At 33.9% G+C, this 12,527-nt stretch overlaps 1 protein-coding gene across 1 annotated transcript in view; it reads right to left on the reverse strand.

Moving 5' to 3' along the window:
* The window catches only part of LOC102020160 (disintegrin and metalloproteinase domain-containing protein 32-like), a gene marked incomplete at its 5' end in the record, with an annotated part of 143,629 nt that overhangs the window by 94,190 nt on the left and 36,912 nt on the right, over positions 1 to 12,527 (reverse strand). The window contains 3 exon segments of the mRNA XM_013507728.1: positions 723 to 889; positions 1,069 to 1,140; positions 4,728 to 4,793. Coding sequence (XP_013363182.1) covers positions 723 to 889; positions 1,069 to 1,140; positions 4,728 to 4,793 — 305 coding nt within the window.

Consider the following 12,527-nt stretch of genomic DNA (forward strand, 5'->3'; position numbering starts at 1 on the left):
ATATAATCATTATGTAATGTAAACCTGTACTAATGAAAAACACACACACACACAAAAAAAAAAGCTTTAAAAATGAAAAATGTAACAGGTATTTCTGACTGATATATGAAGTATATATTAATCTTTTACATGCAAAGAGAAATACTGACATGCCAACTATAAAATACAAAGTTATATATAGAGATATATAAGTACATATAAAAAGAAAGATCTTTGCTTATTATTGTTAACATTATAATATAAATACAAATATAAATATGGCTATTGTTTCTCATTATAAAGCTACCACTGAAAATAAAATAAAATTTATTAAGATAAAATACTTCTAACTGAGCTTACAAAACCTTAGATCAAGTTTACAGTCAAAATAAACTTCACAAGATAAATTCCAACTCTGTAAGAAGTGGGTGAGAGCTTGGGCTTTGGAGTTAGAAACTGATTTCTAACCCTGGATACATCATTACATGGGAAAGTCCTGAGATGGCTTACCTTCCTGAAATCTAAATTTCTTCATTTTTAATAGTTTGATACACTTACTAATAAATTTTAATAATCTTGTTTTATTGCATGAAAACCAGAAAGAAGGCAGAGACTTCAATAAAACACCTAACAAATAATTGTAATATGAATTCCCCCAAGTAAATAGCACTTCCCTAAACTAAGCTACATTATTATCACAGAACTTGGTTTTCTTTTCAGGAATACTGAAACATTATTCTTACATAAATAGATATGCAACATCATGAGGCCTTAGGGTAAGATGAGACTGTTTCCATTCTGAAAACCTGTGGAGTACTTCATCTGCCTTGCCGACTGTAGATATCTTATTTGTATCTGACCACAACTCCAATGAAGACAACACAATCACCACTTTAAATTGGGAAAACATCTAAGAAATAAATAGATTAAAATCATTTTGTTTTATTTTATAATAACCTAGAAATTATTTTAGTATCATCACAAATCTATACTCAATTTATATGAAGTAATTACTCAGAAACAGTACTTCAAGTTACTGAAAATACCATTACAAAACAAATAATCTAGTATGAAAAGGATAATACTTACTGAATTTACAAGGTTGGTCATTTCCATGATGTTGTTTGTTACGGTCGTGCTATCAGAGCCAAAGTAATCATACTGAAAGACGGAATTAATTTTACATTTAAATTCAATTTCTTATATTATATTTTGAGATTTGCTCATTATCTATTGGCTGACTTGATTGAACAGTTCAAAATAAGACATTAATAAAGACAAACTGAATATAAACAGAACCTCTTGCTTTGTGAATGGTGATGTAAAATTGTACGGCCACTCTGGAAAAGTTAGGCTACTTCTTATAAAATAAAAATGGACTTAGTACATGACCTATCAATTACACTCCTGGACATTTATCCTGAAGAAATGAAAACTGATGCTCACACAAAAACCTGTATATGAACATCCCTAATGCTGTTGTCCCTGATGACCAAAAAATGAACATTCTCTAAGGGATTAAATGTTTTAAAATGCAGTACTTCCATTCCATAGACTATTACTCTGAAATAAAAAGAAAATGAAATACTTGTATATGGAACCCCTTGGACAAACCTTAAGAAAATTATGCTGGGTTTAAAAAATCTCCAGAGGGGCTGGGAATTTAGCTCAGCAGCACAGCACCTGCCTGGCAAGCGCAAGGTCGTGAGTTCAATTCCCGGTACCAGAAAAAAAATAAAAATAAAAAAATAAAAAATAAAAAATAAATAAAAATAAAAATAAAAAATCTCCAGAGAAGACACTGAAGGATAACTTTATCTAGTAACTGTGAAGTTATAAAAAAGGAGAACGGTTTAGTGTCAGTTCAAGGTGAAGGAGGAGGAAGATCTGGGTGAGGCTGTGAAGAGGCAATGTGTGGGAGTCTCACTGTGATAGTGTTACTGCATATCTTGACTGTGCTGGGAGTTGCACAAGACTACCAAAATGTCACTGTCACATAAGACCACACATACATGCATACACAAATTAGTCTACATAGAGTGTTAAAATCTGAAGGACCTCTGGATTGCAACAATATTAAACTCCATATGTCTACACATCAGCTTTCTACACCACACCACATGCAGTGGATTTCTGCAGGAACTTCAAATTTTCAAAACTAAACTGATTTCAGAAGCTAAATTTTCCTTCTTCCCTCAAAAATGTGTTTTTACTTACATTTTCAACAATATTATCTAATAGTATTGTCAATTATCATATTCCACATTTATTACATGACATACTTCATCCAAACAAAAGCTTTTGTTCACTGCTATATCCTTAATAACTAGAAATGAAGCTCATATGTAAATAACACTCAGCAGATTTAAGCAAATGAATAAATCAGCAATTTCCAAGTTCTTCCAATTCTCCCTCACCAGCACTTTTAAAGTTTTATCATTAGTTCTATTCCTACTGAAATTCCTACTCTCATGTTGATGATTGAACAATCTCTTAAATACTGACTTCTCCAATTTTCCCATCAGCAACCACCTACACAATTACCAAAACAAAAATTCTAAGATGAAACCATGAGTATGTAACTTCCTTGCTTAAAATTTTTCAATGACTCTCCATTGCCTTAAGCTAAAATCCAAATATCCTATGAATTATTTTAATCATCTATTTCCACCTTCTTTTAACCATGTGTACTAGTCATAAATTCTCTCGTACAGTGGCTGGGGGATATCAGTACAAAGCCTTCCCTGGGCCAATTCTCCTCCAGTTGCTCATTTCTTGTATTCATTATGTGTCTCACTGTGTTAATATGACCTTTCATATTTGGGTATAGCTTATGCTTTGATGTCTTGGGCCTGGGTAGATCCTGAAAATATTATAATTCTCAGAGTTAAACAATTCTTGGGATAGTAAAAGACTGCCTTAAAATGTACCTTTATATATAAGACGACCCAGTGAGGACCTGCACCCTAGTCACCTCCTGCAGCAAGCTGTCACCCCAGGGCTATTATTCCTCTGCCCAGCTCAACCCAGGGCCATGTAGACAACTATGCACAGCTGCTACACCCTAATCAGTATACACTGAACATATGCTAATTAGGCAATCTTAACCTGCTTATGTTGCCTTACGTGCTCTCATAGAAATGATAATAAAGATCACATGGCCACTCCTCCTTCTGTGTCAGGATGGTCCTGGTGCCTACCCCCGTGACCTCAGTAGTATGCAGTTTGGCCCCTGCTCTAGACAGCAATGCATTATCAACCGTAATCATTTCCTCATATGTTGGCCTCAGCAGAGCTGCAGGACATTAAAATCTATACTTTGTTTGTTTTGTTTTTCTTTTTCTTCTGGTGCCAGGAATTGAACTCACGACCTTGTGCTTGCCAGGCAGGCGCTTTTGCCACTGAGCTAAATCCTCAACCCCTAAAATCTATACTGTAAAACTTTCAACTGCACATTGTCATAGCATCGGAATGTGATAGTTGTGTATTTTCATAGCTGTCTCCATGAAAACATGGCTGTATTTCTACAGTACCATGTACTTCCTCAATTATGTTGCCGAATTCAGTAAGCTAAAATTATATATCTACATTTTGTGAACTCACTGAAGAAAATGTTAGTAATTTTCTTCTTTATGTATGCATCTATATATGGCAACACAGGTTTTATAGCTGGTTCAATGTTTTATTTGGAATACATAAATAAGGGAATTTGTAAATATACACAGAAATATAGAAAAATAATGTTTAGTCGGCATCTTATGGCTTACAAAACCTACAACTGGGGCAAGAAGCTTTTAAAACAACTCTCAAAACTTTGTAATGTAAGCCTGAAACAAATGAAGTTTTATAATCCCAAGTATTCCCCAGAATTTTGGTTACATATACTAGAAATATCTATTTTCTCTTAAGTATCTCAATACCTCAATCATAAATATTTCCTTTGTCTTTTTTCCCCAAGTACTGTCATGCTTCTCCAAGTCTTTCCTGTGTCTGACCTCAAATCTGGCTTATTGTCAAGCTTTACAAACTAAAGCACCTCTGAAGTTCTCTGTGAGGTTCCTTACATGTGGGAGTCAAATGCTTACCATTGGAATAAAACCTGCAAAATGCAGGTTTATCTCTATTTTCTGAAATCTTTAATGATTAGAAGAAATAAAGCCATTCTGTGGTTGATTATATACTAAGGAATCACCCCAAGAGCCTAAATTTTAAGAGGCCCTCAAGTTGTTTACAGAAATCAAGAATCTAGATGGGCCTTCACAACAGGCAGACAATGTACTGGACCAGAAGCACCTGATGCTTAAAAAATTCCCATATACAGTGTTCATAGAACCACTTTTCATACGCAGTTATACTATCAGCATTTCTGGCTCAGTTCATATTTCATAGAGTGATTACACAGTACACTTTAAGACTTTCCTAAGAGCACTTAGGACACTTAAACAAGGTCATCTTCACCAAAAGTTCATTAAAAAATGAGTGTGGTATAAGAGTCCCTAAAAACATAAAGAGCCAACAAAAGAAAAAAACCATTTTGTTTTTTAAGACTGTTCTGTAATATTTCAAATAAAATATTTCTGATAAAATTAGAATAGTTTTTGATCTCTTTTTTTTTTGTCTGTATATTTTATACTGTGCTATGATGAATGGCAAGTAAGATGACTAGGGTCTCTTAATTGCCTTGTAGCTAAGGATAACCATCTATTTATATCAATATTTAAAACTATAGAAAAAGTGAAAACACATACCAAAGCTTTGTCCACCACAATATACATTTCTAAATAAAGAGGAGATAAGTCTGGAGGTGTTTGCGGCTAGAGAAAGGAAAAACAGAAAATAAAATTTGAAATGTTTTATAATTTATTTATTTTGAACTCTTTATACATGCTATTACCATGGCATTCATAAGACTTAATAGGAAGTTTTCTTGTTACACGTGCCAAACATTAATGTATAGAGCTATAAGTTTTATAATGGACTCTAGTACTCAAATCATTGGCAATGAAACCATTCTATATCATTCAATAGGTCTACAGTATGCAATTTATAGACAAAACACCCAGCATTTTGAAGCATATATTTCATTTGAATACTATTAAAAGTTTTGCTTTATAGACCATGGAGATGCTGGAGATTGAAAAATTAGTCACACTTTTCTCAGTCCTTCCTGTATCCAAATCCTTTGCAGAGCCTCTCATCAAGAGGTGACTGTTTTTCCACTGTTTTTATCTAGGATGGGACCTCTTAACTTCATTAAGTCAATAAATGCAATGCCAATCTCCTGTGCCAATCTTCATGCTGAGTCATCCCTTATACTGCTACTCCTTATCCTCCAAATCTGCCCAGCCTACCAGAGGATAAAAAACACCAGGCGGGTGGGGTGGGGGGCCAAGTCATTATTTTAGGAAAAAAGGAAGCTGCTTACTTTCTTTTTATATATATATTCATGTATCTCATGATTACACTCATCTTGAGGAGGTGAATTGCTCTAAAAGAGTGTTGTGGTGCTTGGATCTTGCCACCCACCAACACACTCCACACACCCACACACACTTATAAAAGCAGTCATGGAGCAACACATGAAGATGATGCTCATATTCCTGGTGTGGCTGGCTGGTGCCAGAGATAGAGACTCCAAACTTGTTCCAAAATATCTATGGCTGGATGATTCCAGCTGTCCGGTGGCTCCCTGAAGGATCTGCTCACAGGGACAGAGTGGCCTCATAGGTGGTATTTGTTAAAAGCATTCAAAGGCAGGCAACCGACAGTTCCTTGGAGCACAAGGCACAAGCAGCAGGCATGCTGAAAAGCCTGAGAAGGAAAAGGCTGAGTGTGGAAATAAAGTCTTTGAAAATCTCACATATAGTGATAAATCGAGAAGAGACACATATCCAAGGCTAGACAAAAATGAAGAAGTGCCTTAGGAACATACTAATGAAGAAGTGGCTTAGGAACATACTCTCTTCCCCTGGCTCACCTTCAGGTGGTGAAAAAGGAAGACTGCAGGCCAAGGCAAGAGTTCCAACAGCTTGGGTGTTGCAGGTGCACCCAAGCCCTGAATCATCTTGGACACACCTGGCCAGGTACTTGTGGCAAGCAGATTCGAGTCACTTAACAAAATTTCTCTCAAATCACTAGGTAACCCTTAACAAACAATAGTCTTTATAAAAGTAGTTTAGCAAAGTCACTAAACGATTACAATCCACCACAAGCAGCAATAGCAACAAGAGACTGGGGAAGACAAAGCAACCTGATTTATAGCATTACCAAACTGAAATATTCAAAATTTCCTGTTTTTCAACAAAAAACATGTAAAGTCTGAAAAAAATGAGAGTATATGGCTAATTCTCAGGGAAAAAATAGAAATCTTCCCTAAAGAAGTTCAGATATTGAATTTAGCACACCATTATAAATTAAATGTCTGAAATGTGCTCAAAGAGGTAAGCGAAAATATATACAAAGAAAAATAAAATCAGAAGAATGATGCATCACCAAATAGGTATAAATAAAATATAAAAAAATTTTACATTTATTGAAAAATGTAACATTTTATAAAAGCAATCATGGAGCTGAAAAATATAACAAATTACTAGAGAGATTCAGCAGCAGATGTTAGCAGAGAGAAGAAATAATATGCAAATTTCAAAACAAATCTACAAAAACTTTTAAAATCAACACATCGTGATCATATATTTATGTGGTACATTGTCATGATTCAATAATGTATATACACACATAATAATCATATGATAATTAGCATATCTATCTTGTTAGACATTTATTCTTTCTTTGTGTTTGGAGATTTTAAACTCATAACTTCTGCTTCTTTATAAAATACATAAAAAATGGTTTAACTACTACATTAACTAGAATTTACTCCTTTTATCTAACTGGTTATTCAGTCTAAGGAATACAAGAAAAATCAATAAAGATAAATGAAAAGAATCAAAGAGATCCTTGGAATACCATCAACTATAATGGGAGTCCAATATAAAGAAAAATGAAAAGGGCAGAAGTAATATTTTAGAAAATAATAGGAGAAAATATCCCACATTTGATGAAAACTGAACTAAGGGGACTAGAGGCAGTATGATGACATGTAAGTCCTGAAAGATAAAAAGCTATCAATGAAAAATTCCATATCTAGCAAAACTTCCTTTCATAACTGAAGGTGAAGGAAAGACATTTCCAGACAAAAACTGAGGGAGCTGGTACAAGAAGAACTGCCTGCTACACACTGAATTATGTCCCACATGTTGAAGTCCAAAGTCCCAAAACTCCAGAAAGGGACTATAGTCGAAGAGGGGTTTTAAGGAGGTAATCAAGTTAAAACTAGATCTCGTGATACAACAGAATGGGTATCTTTATAAAAACAGGAAATTAAGACACAAACACACACAGAGATAAGATGCAGAGATAAAAATGCAGGTGGTGATGTAAAGCCAGAGAGATGCTTCTGAAGAAACAATCTCTAAGGACACCTGCATCTCAAGCATGTGAAAAATTAAATTCCTGTCATTGAAGCTATCCAGTCTATGATACAATGTTACAGCAGCCCTAGCAAAATATGCTAAAGGTTCTCCTTCATTCCAAAATGAAAGTACACTAGAAAGTAACTTCTAGAAACAATAGAAAAAATTAAGAACACAGTGAGTACATTGGTAAATGTATTGATAAACATAGAAGTCAATATTATTATGTTTTGGGTTTGTAATTCATCTTTTCCCCAATTAGTTTTTAAAACTTCATAAAAATAAAAGCACAAATATATGTTAATGGAAATATAATGCTTAAAGATCTAATTTTTGACACCAAAGAAAGAAGAGGGTTTGTGTGTGTGTATGAATGTGTGTGTGTATGACTGTGTGTGTACCTAATACAGAAGTTAAGTTGATATTAATTCATTAGGATTGTTTTAAACATAAGATTTTAATTATAAAATTTAGGTTAACTAAAATGTGTACAGAAAAATACATGAGACAGGAATCAAAACTCATATCAGAAACAGAAGAAAGTATATTTTCTAAATATTAGAATAGAGGTTTATGCATTAAAAAGGGAGGAAATTGCCAGTTTTATTCACAGTTTTGAGCTACTGAAGTGTATAAAACATATCAGGCACAATGTAACAATTTACAAAATAAAATTTTGTAATAACTTTTAAAGTGAAGAAATGAAACATTTTCATCCCTCCATCCAGAATCCACAAAGGCCTCCTTAACCTGATCACAACTCCTAGAGGTAAGCATAATCTTGACATTTATGACAATCAATTTCCTTCATAACTTTTTATTCTAAATCAGTATGCTTTTCTTTTACTGATGTTTTATCTTTCCATAAACGAATTATACTTTACATATGCTTTTATATCTGTCTTCTTTCACTCATTGTCATGATTTAAATACTCAGTGAAGTTTTTGGTGTATAGCTGTAACTCAGTTATTTTTCTTAATGGATGGTAGTTCATTGCATGAGTATATTACAATTCATTGAATAATTTTAGTTTTGGGGGCTGGGGATTTAGCTCAGTGGCACAGCACTTGCCTGGCAAGCGCAACGCCATGAGTTTGGTTCCCGGTACCGGAAAAAAAATCAAAAAAGAAAAAATAATAATAATAATTTTAGTTTTGTGTACTGGCTTTCTACCAGTTTTTGGTATTATAATGCTGTGAATAACCCCCTTACTGCCTTTGATACTCATTTAAATACTCTGGAATTTCTGGGCCAAAACTGTTTATTATCTTGTCTGTTATTAATGAATAATATGAAAGCTTTACAATCATTTTATCAAACCATAAGTGATAAATAATAATTTTTCCTGTTCCACTTCTTTGTGAAGACTTGGTATTACACAAGTTTTACTAGTCTTATGGTTGTGAGGATGGAAGGCACTCTTGGTTTATTTTGCCTATTTTTGATGATATGAAAGAAAATGAACATTTTTTCATTAGATTTAATGTCTTGATTTGCAATTAAGAGCCATATCGAATGCAGTTCTAAGAAGAAAGTTTATAGCAATAAAGTACCTCCTCAAAAAGAAGAGAAAGAAAGAAACTAGGAAAGACTGATTTCTAACAGTCTACCATTACATCTCAAGAAAAACAATGTAAAAACTAAGCACCAATGTTAGAAGAAAAGAAATAAAGACTATATAGAAATAAAGAAATAAAGATTATAGCCAAAAAAGTAAAATACAGATAGAAAAACACTAGAAAACATTGTCAAACCTAAGAGTTGAATTTTTGATCATCTAAACTTTAGTGAAGAGGATGGAGCTTCAACTTGCTTATCTTTCGAATTCGTCTGGGATTGCTGGAACAACTTTGAGGTATGTGCAGGTAGTCCATGCAGGCACGGTCTTGTCCCTCACTCCTTCCTCTCTGGTGCTGTTTCCTTGTCTTTCCCCATCACCCTTAACTAAGCAGCTTTACACCATCATGCCCTTCTGCCAGGATACCTCTGCCCTGCTGCTAGCAGACCGTGGACTGAAAGTAGGAGAAAATTAAACCTCTCCCCCTTTATTGTGGGTGTTGGATGATGTATCTGAGTGATGAGAAATTTGATTAACATATAAAACCGATAAACTATCAGCTAGATTAACGAAGTAAGCAGAGAAAATTGAACCTAATAGGATCAGAATTGACCTAGGAGACATTACTATTAAAAGTCAGAAAAAACAAACCTCATTAGAGACTACTATGAGCACATACAGCAACAACTTTGACAAAGAAAAAAATTGATAAATTCCTTAAAAATATATAAGCTACAATGATGGAATCACAAAGAAATCAGAAATCTTAGACCAATACTGACAAGGAAATTAAATCAATAATTAAAACTATTTCACAAAAGAAAATGTCAGTACCAGACTGCTACACTGCTGAGTTTTACCAAATATTTAAAGAATCAATATCATTCTTTCCTGAACTTTTCCAAAAAATTTGAAGAGGTATGAATACTTCCAAACTAAGTTTAACAAAGTCAGCATTATCATGATACAGAAGACAGAGAAAAATAATACCAGAAAAGCAACTACTGATAAATATTCCTGGTGAGGAGAGGTGCAAAAATCCTCAATAAAATACTAACAAACTCTACTGAGTCGTACATTAAAAGAAGCCCATGGATACAACGTTGTCCGGGCATGTATATAAACGTGGTTCTTCATATTAACAGCATGCAGAACAAAACTGTGATCATCTCAGTAGGTGCATGAAAACACTGACAAAATTCAACATCATTTCAGGATCAAAACTCTCAACAGATTAGTTATATGTATGATCCTTAACACAATAAAAGCCATAGTTGAAAAGTCCACAGCTAGATTTGTACTCAACAGTGACAACCTGGTGGCCTTTCCTCTAAAAACAAGACAAAAATGCCCAGTGTCACATAGGACTGAAGTCCTGGTCAGAGCAATTAGACAAGAGAAAGAAAGAAGGCATCTAATTGGAAAAAAAAGAGGTTAAATTGTTGCCATCTGTTGACAGCATAATATTACATATAGAAATTCCTAAAGGTCATCAAAAATTATAGAATTGATACATTCAAAAGGGTTTCAGGGAAGAAAATCAGTAGTATTTGTATGTACTGACAACTCTCTGGAAAGAAATTAAGATGATCCCATTTGCAAATATATTCAAAAATAAAGTAAGAGTAAATTACTAAGAAAATGACAGATTTACATCCTGTAAGCCATAAAACATTATAAACATATTGAAAAAGATAGTAACTTCAGTTGTCAATTGACTTGCATTTCTCTGACAGAGGCCAGAGGAAAAAATACAATTTTAATCCTTAGAAATTTTTCAAAACTAGCTTTGTAACTGAGATTATGTCATACTGTTTATGAACATTTTATTCTTAAAATTCTGGAGAACACTGTTTAAAATGTAGAAACCTAGAAACAGTGTCATTCCCTGGTTACAGAGGGAAAAGTCACACAATCAATAAAACCAAAATTTTTTTTTTTGCCCACCCAAAAGTAGAAAAATAATACTATAAAACTAGACTACTGGTCAATATTCCTGGCAAGCAGAAATGAAAAAATAATCCTCAACAAAATACTAACAAACTGTACTCAGTCGTACATTAAAAGGAGCACTTGGATATCAAGAGGGATCTTAGCAACCAAGAAGGATATTAACAACCAAGAAGGATCAGTTTTCAATGGCCCATTAATCAGAAAACAATTGAACTATGTAAAAAGTAAATCTACCGCATTGGAAATACACCTCAAAGGACCTGGTCACCACATGAATGGAATAAGAAAAAGTCAGAACTCAGTAAAGGAAAAAAAAAAAATCCTACCTTCTAATGACATGTACTAAGACTTAAAGAATACTCCCAGGAATATCATACTTCAATGCTCTTTTAAAAAGAAGCAGAAATCAAATGTACATAGACCCACTTTAAAACTGAGACTCTGATGGACACCAATGAGAGTTATTTTATGGTTTCATTTGGACATGGATGAAGGAAGGCTTTTCCACATTTGGACATTCATCAGTTACCACCTATCATGGATTCACTTCTCTGCTCAAAAGGATGTGTGAGAAATGAAAGATTTCCCGTATCCATTACATAGGGTTTCACTCCAGTGTGAATACTTTCATGTGAATACTTTCATGAAAGGAACTGAAAAATTACACGCCTTCTTCTCTCCATTCAGGTATTCAACTTAAATGGATGGGGATATAGCACAGTGGCACAGCACCTGCCTGGCAAGTGCAAGGTCTTGTGTTCAATTCCCAGTACCAAAAATAAAAAAGATTAAATGGAGACAACTGAAGCCTTTACCACACAATAAAGTTTACAGTCAGTTTACTGCAGTGATTCCTTTTATACCTTAGAAATAAAGTGGTACTACAAAACACTCTTCCACATCCCATATATGGAAATGTATGATTCACTGTCTATATGTGTTACATGCCCTTTGTTGTTTTTTTATTTCCTGCAGCTGTACCATGAAACATCTAAAAGGGTAAGTCTTATCCTTATCTAAGACAGTAATTTAATATTGCCTATGAGTCATCACATTTCATTAACATTTTTCCATTCAGTGGTTTTCCCTTTCATCAGTTTTGGAAAATTCTCAGCCAAAAACTTATCAAATATTGCCTTTTGATCCATTTTTTTTCTCTTCTCTGGAGACTCCAATTGCTTCATGTGGTATCATTTCTATACTCATTCTTTTTCTGTGTTTCCCATGTTTTTGTCTCACTCCTGCATTCTGGGTGACTTTATGCTTCTGCTAATACATCTTTCAGCTCTCCATGTAATCATGTCTCTACTGCTGCAAAACCCACTATCTGGGGTTTTCTACTTATCTCTTTAGCTTTAGAACATTAAATGGTTCCTTAAAATCAATTTTCATCACCTCTCATTGTATTCAGTTAAAATTTAATTTTACTCTTGCTGAATGAGACCGTACTCTTGAGTGAAATAAATTGGACACATGTGCAAATATCACATTGTTTTTCTGGTGTGAGAAACCTGAAGTGCAAATAAGGATCAAAGTACATATTAGGTATTGTGAAATAGGAAAA

The sequence above is a fragment of the Chinchilla lanigera genome, unplaced genomic scaffold (genome assembly GCF_000276665.1).
Source record: "Chinchilla lanigera isolate Chin_1 unplaced genomic scaffold, ChiLan1.0 scaffold00135, whole genome shotgun sequence".
Classification (NCBI taxonomy): domain Eukaryota; kingdom Metazoa; phylum Chordata; class Mammalia; order Rodentia; family Chinchillidae; genus Chinchilla; species Chinchilla lanigera.